This window comes from Poecilia latipinna, unplaced genomic scaffold (assembly GCF_001443285.1).
Source record: "Poecilia latipinna isolate Pla-1442-1.1 unplaced genomic scaffold, P_latipinna-1.0 Scaffold2178, whole genome shotgun sequence".
In the NCBI taxonomy this organism is placed as follows: domain Eukaryota; kingdom Metazoa; phylum Chordata; class Actinopteri; order Cyprinodontiformes; family Poeciliidae; genus Poecilia; species Poecilia latipinna.
Window position 1 is genome coordinate 1 of NW_015114794.1, and position 13,218 is coordinate 13,218.

The 13,218-nt window shown below is 37.5% G+C and overlaps 1 protein-coding gene across 4 annotated transcripts; it reads left to right on the forward strand.

Annotated features, from left to right (window-relative positions):
* Positions 1-3,014: 3,014 nt before the first annotated feature.
* On the forward strand, positions 3,015-12,962 carry LOC106936595 (guanine nucleotide-binding protein G(I)/G(S)/G(T) subunit beta-1-like). 4 transcript variants are annotated; one of them, XM_015017699.1, is made up of 12 exons: positions 3,016-3,144; positions 3,232-3,457; positions 7,935-8,043; positions 8,127-8,165; positions 8,264-8,370; positions 8,456-8,519; positions 10,125-10,287; positions 10,393-10,459; positions 10,560-10,761; positions 10,864-11,080; positions 11,807-11,949; positions 12,754-12,962. In XM_015017699.1, exons 3-11 carry the CDS (start codon positions 7,987-7,989, stop codon positions 11,911-11,913), a joined length of 1,023 nt encoding a protein of 340 aa, XP_014873185.1. In that variant the 5' UTR covers positions 3,016-3,144; positions 3,232-3,457; positions 7,935-7,986; the 3' UTR covers positions 11,914-11,949; positions 12,754-12,962. The 4 variants fall into 4 exon arrangements, with proteins under 4 accessions (XP_014873186.1, XP_014873185.1, XP_014873184.1 ...); XM_015017700.1 differs by having other exon boundaries at positions 3,015-3,457; positions 11,807-11,922; XM_015017698.1 differs by having other exon boundaries at positions 3,016-3,457.
* Positions 12,963-13,218: the final 256 nt, after the last annotated feature.

Consider the following 13,218-nt stretch of genomic DNA (forward strand, 5'->3'; position numbering starts at 1 on the left):
CAAAGATAATCCTAATCATTTGTGGGAGATGTAATTCTAAGACGTAACAGAGTTTTATGTTTTCATTGGTTGTTTATGCTGATTTTGAACCATGTAAGGTTTTTGGGCTTGAGCCTCCTTTTTAGGCAAAACTTTGTATTAAACTACTGAGGACAAACATTGATGGACCGCGCTGTAGCCATTAATTCGAGGATGTGGGTTAGCAGTGCATGTTAGTTGAGCCATTGTGGTGGAAATTAATGTGCAATTAGCGGGACTATCTCAGGCATTATACCATCTGAACCCACTTTGAGCCCTCGATATCTGCAGGACAGAGAGAAGGGAGAGGTTTTAATGAAAGAGGATGAGTGAAAAAGATGCATGGGATAAAATGTTGAATGGGTGAGGTGAAGGGTGGGAGAGTGAGACTGAGAGAAACAAAAGAATAATGATCAGCTAAATATATGTTGAATGGATACACTCAACAGAGGTCTCTGATTATCATCCTCTCATATATTTCGTTCTGCTGAATACCTTTCCTGCACCCTAACACAAGTTTCGTATTAAATTCATTCTAATCAGTTTAAAGTGCCTTTGTGTTTTTCTGAGTTATTTTTATTGCATGTGAGCTGACTGCATTGTTTGAAAAGAAAAATGGCTGTTAAGTCAGAAAATTTCTGCATAGTCACATTTTTTTTTTGCTTACTTCACAGACCAGCACTAATTAACTTTGTGAGATAGGAGGCATTTCTCTAATGGTCGAAAATGAAAGCTGATGTAATGATGTAGTCATACAAAATTGGACTTTAACTGAAGACACAGAAAAATATTAGCAGAAATGTATTTTATAGCTTGTGTGAAATCAAACTAATTTTAGTTTAGTTCCCGTCATAAGGTGGAGGCTGAAGAAAACCAATGGCAACTCCTGTTGCAATGAAAGACCAAATGATCATTAGATTATTTGAATAAAATGGGAAAAAAATATTACAATAAGCAGTACAATTCAGCACATGGGTTGGCGAAATTACTTTTACTGGGTGAAACATATTAGTTCAATGTTGAAATTCCTCAGTAACGCTACATGAAGCAGACGGTGATTTTCTAAAGCACAAACACAGAGTTGAAGGTGAAAGAAGTTATATCAACAGTTTCCCTGTTGAAGACCAAAACAGCAAAAATGAGAATAAAAGACAGATCAAGCTGAGCAGTTTAGAAACAAATGTAAGAGGCGAGGCTGAGATAGCAGAGGGATGGCAGATATATAGGAAAATCCTGTTAGATGTCGAGATGGAGGAGAGGAAATGAGGAAGCACACAGAGAAGTTTAAGTGACGCTGTGAGGCAGAGTATGGAGAGAGCTGCTGTATGAGAGGAAGATGACAGGGATCGGGTGAGAAAGCCTCTGTAAAATGGCAGGGGTAGAGCAAAATGAAGAAATCCCAGCCTTATTTGTTTACAACCACTTCTGGAAAAGAAAATCTGCACATTCCCCAGCAACCAGGACAACAGTGGTGCAGTTATTTGACTTCTAAAACCATCCAGATGAAGTAGAAATTAATATTTCAATACCTAGCCACACTGTTTGGTCTGGAAATTCAACTTTAAATGCTTTGTTTTATTTGTTTTACAAGCAGAAATTAAATCTAAATATGCCCCACAAAATTTCTTTAACACAATTGTTTTTCAACGGCAACACCAATGGTGGATTTGATTTGTATAAGAAATTAGAGCCCAGATCTTGTAATAATGTCACGTCCAACTTAGGAGCATCTGTGTATATTTCTAATGTATTCTCTTCATTTCATTGTTTGACCTGTAGAGAACATAAACCAGCAGAAATGCTAATAAACAGTTTACCTCTGCAACTTTCACAACACCTTTTTTTGTACAGTGACAATGTTGAAACTATAAACTCTGGTGTGTTTGACAGTGTCCAACTTATCCGGTGAGAATTTGGTAGATCTTAAAATTGAAACTTTATTGTCTATTTTTAGTTTAACTTAACAATGGTGGTACTCGACTCTCCTCTAACACACACATAAATGTATTTATGACCCAAGTCATGCAGTTTTAAATACAGTTATCCCAGACAAGTGTTTACAAACATTTGAATTCAAGGGAAGCTACAATTTTTTTTGTAGCTTCCCTTGAATTCAAATGTTTGTAATTACAAAAAAATTACAAAAAATATTCTCACCAAGTTTTCTGGCACTTAGCAAATAGACATAGTTTTGGTAATTCTAACTAATCTAAATCAATAAATGTATGGTTTGATTTAACATTGAACAATGAGAAAAAAATCATTTGTGTATTTATATTCAGTATGTAAATATCATCTCTACATACCTTACTGTAAATATTAGTGTCATGTTTTATATTTCAAAAGTGTACAGCTTCATCTGGCTTGATTTGTTATTTTGTTATCAGGTTATTTATTTATGTCTTTTTTTTCATTCTAGTCTTTAAACTACAAAAATATCCACATAACTACTTTTGTCTGTCTGATATAGTTTGAAATATATCAGATAAACAATATGTTTTATATTGGAAAAGTGATATGTACGGTTTTTATGGCTTAATTTGTTATTTTGTAATCATGTTATTTATTTGTCTATTTTTTCAAACTACACGGATTTCCACATAACTTGTCTATATGATATATATATATTTTTTTTTTTAATTTTTAAAGTGATTTTACAATCAGCTTCTCTACTGTGTAGCCTTTTTTACTCTCACTTTAGTAATTTAATAGACGGCTACTTTTCACTTGTACTTGAGTAAACATATTGAAGTAGTGCTACTGTACCAAGTACATTGTTTGGATACTCAGCCCACCTCTGTTTCCTACTTTAGAAGTTTGACCGTTTTATTCAGGCTGGTTTGCGAGGGGGGGAGCTTAAAATGAACATCATGTTCTTTAAGCATCTAAGTGAAATATACATGTTGCAAATGAGATGTGTGAAAGACTGCTGAAAAGAAACAATTAGGAGTTGCGTCTTCAGTTCTCTAAAAAACACTCCAATCGAATCGAAGCTGCTTTTTCCATCGCTGCTGCTGCAACGTGGGGTTTCCCAGCGCCGACTGCAGGGTTACCGCGCCCATCTCATCGGTCGATGGCTGCTTGAGAGTCATACTACGGACAGGGCAGGTGTTGGGTTTTGCAAAGGTGAGAATCTAGACTCCCTTGTTGGTGAAGAATAGTGACTTTTAAAATTAGCTGGATTGACTGCCAGTGCACTGTCATCCACACAAGGCTTGTGGGTGTGATTTCCCCCACCCCCTCCCCTCTCCGCCTGGTTGTCAAGCTCCCCAGCCGTAGCCTGCGTTCGGGAAGGGCTGCTCCTCAGAAATCTACGCTAGCTGGCTTAGCTAGTTAGAAAGCTAGCACTGTGCTGTTCGTTGATGCGTGGATCGGAGGAATACGCCGTCTTGGTTTCCAGTCAATGCCAAAACGCAAAAACAGGCGCAGATTGAATCAGGTAAGGCAAAATCAAACTATTATATTGCGTTATCGCAATTTAACAGTTAAATGTTAATCCCATTAGCTGGTGAATTGTGGTATAATCGAACTGCCCGGGGGTGGGGTAGCAGCAGCTAGCTTCTTAGCCATCAGTTAGCATCGGTTTGCTAACGATAAGCTTATTTTATTATGAGCTGTTGCATGAGTGTTTGCCGTAAAGGTGGGGGTTAATCTCGGAACTTTGTGTCAGCAGCGGGTGGGTAGATAGTGGCAGCCATTTGTGTGTATTACATCCAGGCAATTACGAAACATTAACTACTCTTAATGTCGCCGAAAGGTTCTGGGATTCGTTAAAGCAGCGTTCTTGTTAGCCTTTCAAAACTGCTGTCAGTGAAGGCAATAATGGCCCAGTCAGGGGAGGTGCTTCTTGGCCTAAAATACGACTCTCAGAGCTACTGAGTCGCTGAAAATTTGAAAAAAAAAATTTTTTTTAAAATAACAATAATTAATATCGCGTGCTGTATATGTTGCATGCAAAGTGATTTGTATTCTAATCTTAAATGTAAAGATGTTGCTTTGGATTCAGGTTGACACATAGGGTTGGGCTGAATCAAACGTCCTGTAAACAAATTTGCCATCAGATGTTTGTAAATTACAATAACATCTAATCTACTAACATGGCTTAATTCTGTACCTTATCAGTATTAGCTTTCTTTAATTGTGCTTGTAAAAAGTCAGCACTTTAGGATAGAGGGAACATTAATGTGGGCGCGTTAACACCCTGTTTATGGAAGCCAATACGTTAGCTTACTTCGGCCCCAGAGGTGCACCGCCTTTCCTTGGAGACCATCTAAATTTCTACAACATATAATAGCAAATTTCGTTTACTTTTTTTGGGGGGGAAAAATAAAACACCCCGAGTGTTAATTACATTTATCTCACTGACACGATACAGGCCACCGACGCCCGACCTTGCTGTTTTTTTCCTACACTCTTGGGTTCTACTACAGGATTAAACAACCCCGTAAATATTCTGACACGGTGCAATTAAATTAGCCGGGGCCAGTAGCGTTTAAAGAGATTGGTCGTGTCCGAGTAAGTGGATTTCTCTGGGACGGTAAACAAGACACTTTCTAGGTTTATCCGGTGTTGGCTTAAAAGCTAACTACATAGCACTCCGTGTAATTGCGGAAGATCAGCGGAGTCCTCCCTGAAAGCGGCTGTGGTTTCGTTATTTTGCATTAGACAATGTAGCCGTTCGGTTTCCGTGGCGTAAATTTCTTAGAAACTTATGGTTGGACTACATTTCCGGTAAATCGTTGTTGACGCTTAAGTGAAATATAGGAATTTGAGCGTTTATGTGAGTTTTTCTTCCGAATATGAGCGTTGTCCTGCCTGTAGGCCTACACCGACAATCTGTTAGCAAAGCTAACTAGCAGACAGCAGTCTGCAAGATGGCGTTTAGCTGCATCTTCTCACATTTTCATTAGTGCATAGCATATTATCAACACATAGTGTGTTGCTAACTAAATTCATATATTTGATTGGACTTTGACAGCAATCTGATTCTTAGCCTCTTGACGCAATATTATGCGGAATTACTGACATGTTCTCACCTTACAAACAACATGAACAACAAACTAACTGAAAATCTTTCAGAGAGGCATTCAAATACAATGCAAAGCATTTGATTTGTTTGTAACAGTGTTGAAGGCAAATCACAGTGCTTACACAGAACTTCTTCCGTAGCTGTTTGCACACTGAATACAGTGTTGGTTCAACATGCACACTGCAAACACTTAGAGATTACCTGTCAGGTTTGTTAATGCAGTTTATTTTACAGCTGCCCTGTAAAATATTGCATAATTTGTTAACTTTTTATGTCCAAACTCATTGTTTAATTTTTAGTATTAAGTTTATGTATACCTTCTTTAATAATGCACATTTTCCCCTCTCTTTGTACAAGAACTGAAAGAGAATTTCTGCTTCAGGACAGTGACTTTAATTGCAGCCATTAATCTAGGCACTTTTTCAAACAAAGTGCCTGGATCTTTTTTTTTTTTCATGTGTTTATGAAAGAATTAAGATTAAACTCATCCTTTTATTAAGCTGAAAACATATTTCTAATGCCTGGACTGGCTTTACTACTATTTCTGTTAGCAGACATGGATTGGATTAGGGACTCATTGACTGAGGATTTCAGCTTTTAGGATTATGGAGTTGCTCAGTGATGTTGCTAGTTATGGTCTTTTCCATGATCCAGATTTAGATCTGTAAAACATTGCATTATCAGAACTCAGCCGTCTTTTGTAAGCAGATGTTTATATGTGCCCCTCTTTCCTCTAAGTGGGTTAAAATTGCAGCTTCACTTTCTAGAGTTGCAAACAAACACATCTCTTTAAGCCTTGCAGGACTTGGAAACAGCTAGTGAGCTGCCACTCCAGGCTGTTTGCTACTGCTCATTGTTTATCATGCAGTCAGCTGACCCTGATCAGGCGCTTGGAAAGGAGAAGTGATGAGAGAGAGGAACTCCGTAACTGTAGGCATCCACAGATCTTAATGGGAAATGTGCAGCTATTTCTGTTCTCGACGTGGGATATGTAAAATTTGGTTATGGCACAAAGGTGTTACACATCAAAATTCAAGTTGTGAATGCAAATTACATCTAGGTTAGAAAGAAATCTAAATAATTAAATGAGATTTGTAGGGGGGAAAAAAATGGCTGTAACACTTTAATGGGTACTGAAAGTGATTTGGACTGCTGCAGAAATAGTTAGTATCGCATCTGAGAGCAAAGTAATGTGGTTCTGAAACCCAAATTAAACAATATTCTCTAGATGCTTTCAGGCGCCTCAGATAAAACTGGAAATAGAGGGGTTTTATTGTTGTTTCTATATGCAATGTTCAGTAATAAAAATATTATATATTAGATTTAAAAACCATAAAAAAACTAATCAAAGATGAAAAGAAAAATGTAAATTAATTTAAAAATGTTAATTACTGTCAAAGTAGACATAAATAATTCACAGAAGATTAGGGCTATGTAATATTTTATGTATAAAAATATGGAATTGTGTTAATAATGTTGAGATTTGTTCATAGCAGGCTTAACAAACAAACTAGTGCAATACTACAAATTACACACCAATAAACAGAATCATCTGAAAATTGATCAAATCCGTTGAAAAAGTACAAAGAGGTTAAATCTGAGTTTAGATATTAACTTTAAATTCTGTTGTGACAAAGATTGCATTCTCCTGTCTCTGGATGCAACTAAATAATAACTATATTCCATGACACGTTTTATTACAAGATTAATGAGCGTAAGAGGATCATCTATGTTAGAAAGGTCAACCAATCAGCAAATCTGAAAGATGATGTAGACGAGTAGAGAAGATTGTCAAACACGTCCTGCAACCTCCAGTGACATTAGTGTACCGACTGAAAGACACCAGGTAAGGGAACTGAGAGGCAAACTCAGCTATTTACCGCTTATCTCACGCTGTCGTTATTTATAGTTTGTCTTGGGTGTGGCTATTAGTGAAGCTTTAATTGATTTAGATTTAGCTTCTGGATAGAATATAATTTGTACTTAAAGCTCATGTCAGGAGTATCTTTTTAAAGGTTATGCTTATTGTCTGTAGAAATCTAGTTTGCAGAAGAGATATTTAAAATAAGTAAATGTATTCCTGTTCATTCATAGATTTTAATGTTTCCCACTGTCAGAAAATCCATCAACTCTGGCAGAGGGCCACGAATGATGGTTTTAAATATTAATAATCACAAACAATGGAGTGTAATTATGTGTTCCCAGTTGTAGTCGTATTAATACAAGGATGTATTAAATTATAATTGCAATCTTTAAGTAATTTGTGACTACCTACAAATAAAATATACTGTTAGGGATTTGCGATTTTTTAAGTTTTTCTTGTCATACAATTTAATGAGCTGTTGCACAAGAATCATCTTAAACTAAATACTTTTGTTTTGCAAGCCAATTAATCTAATTGCGTTCTATACTTTTGATAAATGAGACATTAGTTGGTTTAGTGCGAGTATAAAAACTAGTTTTATGGCTTGAATTGAATATATTTACTTTATTAGCTGGACATTTAGACGTCCTCTTGGTGCTGTATTAATATAAGTGGCTTATTGATCACTTGGCGAAAATTCTGACTATCCCAGGGATTGAGGTCAACAGGATAATGACTGCTTTTCGGATCACAGGAAAGTCATGCCTTAACAGGATTTGTCTGCTGATCTGAATTGTGTGTCAGGACACATCGACATTGCAGCCGAATTATAAGGTTGAACAGGGAACTGTATGTTGCCCATTTTGTTCTCTCTGCTGGTTAAATTGCTTTTGGGCCATTACCATTTTGCATTTTAGATTTCTAAACTAACTTTAAATATAATGTTGCTCTTAAAAAAAAAAAAAAGATTGACCGTGTATGCTTACCTTTTTCTCTCCCCTTTTCTTTTTTGTCCCTTTTTAGATAAACAAGTGCCCTGATAGTTGGAGTAAGGTAATTAAAAAAGCAGGATAAGATGAGTGAACTGGACCAGTTACGCCAAGAGGCAGAGCAGCTCAAAAATCAGATAAGAGTAAGTAACAACATTAAGTTGTCCATATAGAAGTTGGCGCATGTGATGTATGCCAACGAGCTAAATTCTCTTTTTTTTCCCAGGATGCTAGAAAAGCATGTGCAGATGCCACACTATCACAGGTAATGTCTGACAGAGTGCTTTCAGAAAGATTCATTGTGAATACAGTAAAATTCAGTGGATTATTTTGAGCTTAACAAAAGTCTGTAACGTTCTGCAGATTACAGCTAATGTCGAAGCCGTTGGCCGAATCCAGATGCGTACAAGACGAACGCTGCGGGGTCATTTGGCCAAAATCTATGCCATGCACTGGGGGACAGACTCTAGGTACGTCAACGATATTTTCTAAACACGGATTTTTAGCTTAAATCCTTTTCCAGTTGTCTAATGTTGTTCCTGCTCCTGTTTTTAGGCTTTTGGTCAGCGCTTCTCAAGATGGAAAACTCATTATTTGGGATAGCTATACCACAAACAAGGTGAGTTTTATTTAAGGATACAGTAAAAATGAAATGTGCAGCAGTATGGATGCACAAATCAGTGATTTGTCTTTTTGCACAATTTAATATTTTTATTCCATAAATAAATATGTTCCTCTTTCAGAAGAAGAAAATTAGTTTGTTGGTGGTTCTTTGAACTGATCCAAGCAAAAACAGAATTATACCGCAACACCCATTTTTTTATGTGCTGAAGCCGATACTTTAGTTCTTAAAACAGAACTGATGAGTGGGTTTTAATTTCTGTTCTTTTTAGTACATTAAAATGCTTTTGAGGTAAACTCACAGCAAATGTGTTTTTTTTAATGTGTAATAAAATATTAGTTGTCCTTCTGGTGTTCACGCCAGTTTTCTCTAACCTGTACACTTTGCTTAAGCATAAAAAAGTGAGTTATTTACTGAAGGTGCAACAAGCAGTTTTGTTGCTGATGTCAAGTTTTGATCTGCTACTTTAAATTTATGTCTATGCCAGTTTTTTAAACAACTGTATTACAAGAACATGTTAACGCAGCATTCAGAGTATATTTCCTAGCCTTCCTGCTGATAGAAGTCATTAATTATTCACAATAGGAGGAAAAACAATGTCATGCAGTGAGTGTGAGATAGCAGTTGCTGTAAAAATAATCATTTTATAACAAAAGGCAGCAGGTTTGACAGTTTTAGGCTTTGCGTTAATGATTAGTATGGCCATCATTATTGAAACTTGCCCTTACCAAAGCTCTTTTCTAAAGATTTCCCAAAAAGCTGCAAATATTTCCAAATCCAAACAGGTCGAAAGCTTAAATTCTTAACCGTAGAATGACTTTCTGGTACTTTATTCAACCTTCCTGTTATCTGTTTTAAGTTTTGCTCTCTCACCCTGATTTAACCACAGACATGTCGCCTACAAGTCTTTGCTTTCTCTGATATCAAACATCACTTAGTCGGAGGCTTTGAATTTAAGTAACAGTTAATTGTTATCTGATAGTTTACAGAGGATTTTGAGTCTTTGACTGGTCAGTACCAATCAAGGTCAAAACTCTGCCCAATACCCTTTTGAGTGTTTTTTTTTTTCTGGCACTAGCGACTTTTATTTGCGGCAGATTAGACAGGAAATGGGGTAGAGGTAGAGTAGACATGCAGCAAAGGTTCCTGGGTAGGAATTGAACCTCAGATGGCCGAGTTGAGGACTGATGGCCCCTGTGGGACGGCCACTCCTCCTCTACACCATCAGGCTTCAATGCAGGACAACGTCAGCAGGTGTCGAGTTATGATTAGAAAGTTTCCTTTCCCATCTTGTATACCTTAATATCTTCAGAGGCTTTAAAATCTCATTTCAAGTTTTTTGTTTCTTTTTTAGTGTTGATTTTCAGTAATATCTGCTGCATTATAAAAGTGAAGTCACATCTTGTAGTAAAAACTTTAGCAGTACTGAGATTAGTTCAGTTCTGCATATTTTTTACTGCCATTCCTTTTGTTTAAAGTTAAACAAGCTTCTCATCTGTTTAAATTTCTATCTTTTCCTCCATCAAAAACATAAAATTCGTGCTTGAAACTTGCATTTTCTCTGAGCTAACAGTTTTCCGTGTGTGTTGCTGTGTTCTGCAGGTTCATGCCATTCCACTTCGATCTTCCTGGGTCATGACTTGTGCATATGCACCTTCAGGAAACTATGTGGCCTGTGGTGGCTTAGACAACATCTGCTCCATTTACAACCTGAAAACACGTGAGGGGAATGTACGTGTGAGCCGTGAGCTCGCAGGACATACAGGTATAGGATACTTCACGAATACAGTGTATTTGTGTACAAGTATAGGTTTACATAAAACGGCAGTGGACTTTTGGGTTATTTATCTGCTGGTTATTTGACTGTTAGGATACCTGTCCTGCTGTCGCTTTCTTGACGACAACCAGATTGTTACAAGCTCTGGAGATACCACTTGGTAAGTTAAAAAAGAAATAGCAAGAAACTCTTAACTTGTCAAAGTGTTTTCCTTTGAAGGGAACAGAAAACAGTCTTGACTGTCTTGTTGTTTTTCACAGTGCACTTTGGGACATCGAGACAGGCCAGCAGACGACCACATTTGCTGGACACACAGGTGATGTCATGAGCCTGTCTCTTAGCCCCGACACTCGGTCATTCGTCTCTGGTGCTTGCGATGCCTCTGCTAAACTCTGGGATGTTCGAGAGGGGATGTGCAGGCAGACTTTCACTGGCCATGAGTCTGACATCAATGCTATCTGTGTAAGTCGTTTAAGCTCTGCTTCACTTTTTAAATGCACATTCTGAATGTGGCCAAGTTATGTACCGCTGTCGTGCTTTAATATTTGCACTTGTACGTTTCAGTTCTTCCCTAATGGCAACGCCTTTGCCACGGGCTCTGATGACGCCACCTGCAGGCTGTTTGATCTGCGAGCTGATCAAGAGCTGATGATCTACTCTCACGACAACATCATATGTGGCATTACCTCTGTTGCATTCTCCAAGAGCGGCCGCCTTCTTCTGGCAGGATATGATGACTTCAACTGTAATGTGTGGGACACACTAAAAGCTGACCGTGCTGGTGAGTAACTGGGCAATGTCTTAAACAGGTTTGTCTCAAATAGACTCTTTCATTGCATTATGTTTTAGAGTTAATATTCTGCATTAGGCAGCAGCCATCTTAATGGCAGTAAGATGAAGTTCTCTCTTTGTCAGCAGGCTGGCTAACAGTATGAACAGTGGTTCTCACGCTTCATTCAAATGCTTGCACTGCCTTAGCAGATGCCACAGATACCTGTTAATCACCCATTCATTAAGTTGTGGGAGTGGCTGCTGGGAAATGGCTAAAACATGCAGAAGAAACCAGGAATTACAGCTGTGAAACAGTTTTTTTTAAAGCATCTTAAGGTCACAGGAAGTTTCTAGACAGGTTAATTTTTTTACCATTCATTTTTCCTGAGGTCTCTTAAAGTCTCAGAAAATCCTTAAATTACTTAAGTTTTAAACTTTAAAAGGTCAAAATACTTTCAGATTTACCACGCTAAGGTTTAGTTGTGTGTTAAAAGTTCTGCTCATGAAGTAGACTTATTGTACTTTCTTTCGACTATCAGTAATTTAAATGTAGTTGTGCTGCAGTTTTATGACTGATAAGAAGTTTATCTTAAAGAAATTCAGATACGTGCTGAAGATTTGAGCTGAGGATAAAGTCTATAAACTCCCAAAGTGATTACATTTGACCTGTCAGTGTGGCACCACACTGTTCTGTCAGACCTGACAAGTAATGGTTCTTTCTTCTTTTTTTTTTAAGGTGTGTTGGCTGGACATGACAACCGCGTTAGCTGCCTGGGAGTTACTGACGATGGCATGGCAGTTGCAACAGGATCCTGGGACAGTTTTCTGAAGATCTGGAATTGAAGCCTGAAGGTTCTTTTTGTCGTATTTGCATTAAAGGTAGAGATGCACCGATCAGAATTTTGTAGCTGACTTTCTATTTCTGCTTTTTGTTGAGCTTTGACCTGCTAACTTCATCAGATTCCAGTTTCTCTTTAGGAACATTATTTTAACTACCTTTTGCCAGCCTTCCTTTATTGTGCGGACATAAGTTTTTTATGATAGCTGAAGTGTCATGTTTGTTATTGACATGTTGTTAGCATCTCTATAAAATACTTCTGTGTAATCTCTATAGAATAGAACTCTGAAATTTCCAAAAGGCTGCCACCATTTAAAAGTTTTATGACAGAAGTAAAAGCTCAGACTTTACTGTACTTTGTTCAGGCTTCCTGCTCTCAGCTGGAGGTCTTGCTGTCTTTCTCTCAGCTTTTTGAACCACAAAGACATCTTGTATGTCATAGAAAAGGTTCCTTTTATATAGCTTCTTAGATTAGTTTGCTCTGACTTCATTTAAATGCCTCAGGGCACCTTCCTTATTAAAAAGTGCAGTTTTTACACTCTTGTTGGCACGTAGGAACAGTTCATTCACTGGAAATGGATCCGTTGGATTTTTGAGTTTTTGACCAGCTGATCGCCGGTTAGGGCAGGAGAGGCACAGAATCGTCCGATTCCGATCACCAGCTGATTTCTCGGTGCATCTCTAATTGAAGACGATTAGTTTATCTTGGCTTTGATAAATATTCTGAGAATTCATGGGCCTGCTCAGCTGCCGGGCTTAAACATCTCTGTATGCTATTCTGCTCCCCTGTTTCTACACGACTCTGTCTTCCGTTGTTTCTCAAAATGTCTTTCTTTTTCCCCCAGATGTTCTTTTAACTCCAAAGTTGACTGGAAGACCATTACAACTTGAGAATGTTCACAGCGTCATCTTCAACACTGTTTAAACTGACTTGGACACCACAAAAACGAAGGGAAACCAATGCCTTTCCTACACAAAGAAGAGCACAATTGTTTATCACCTAGTTAAGAAAGGATCTCCTGTGGTATCAAATCAGAAACTTGTGCATTCCTTCTTGGACCATTTTATGTTACCTTGAAAGAGAAAACAACACTATCATCCCATGCAAATGTGTGCGTCTTGAAAGCAAATGTTGGAGTGTAATTGTACAAATTATTTAACTTTTTTTTTTTTTAAGATTTCTATTCTGATGGTTTATTATTCTTGATGGCTTTTCTCTTTGTCATATTTCTTTAGTGGTTTTAGATATGTTTGAATTACAGCTTGTCTTTGTAATCCAGGTAAAATCATATGAGAGAAAAAAAAAAAAA

Bases quoted from the DNA above. Each gene is read 5' to 3' on its own strand.
- LOC106936595 (XM_015017700.1), top strand. From the start codon at position 7,987: ATGAGTGAACTGGACCAGTTACGCCAAGAGGCAGAGCAGCTCAAAAAT. The intron at 8,520-10,124 runs GTGAGTTTTATT...TGTGTTCTGCAG, and splicing joins ATAGCTATACCACAAACAAG to GTTCATGCCATTCCACTTCG. The intron at 10,288-10,392 runs GTATAGGATACT...TTTGACTGTTAG, and splicing joins TGAGCTCGCAGGACATACAG to GATACCTGTCCTGCTGTCGC.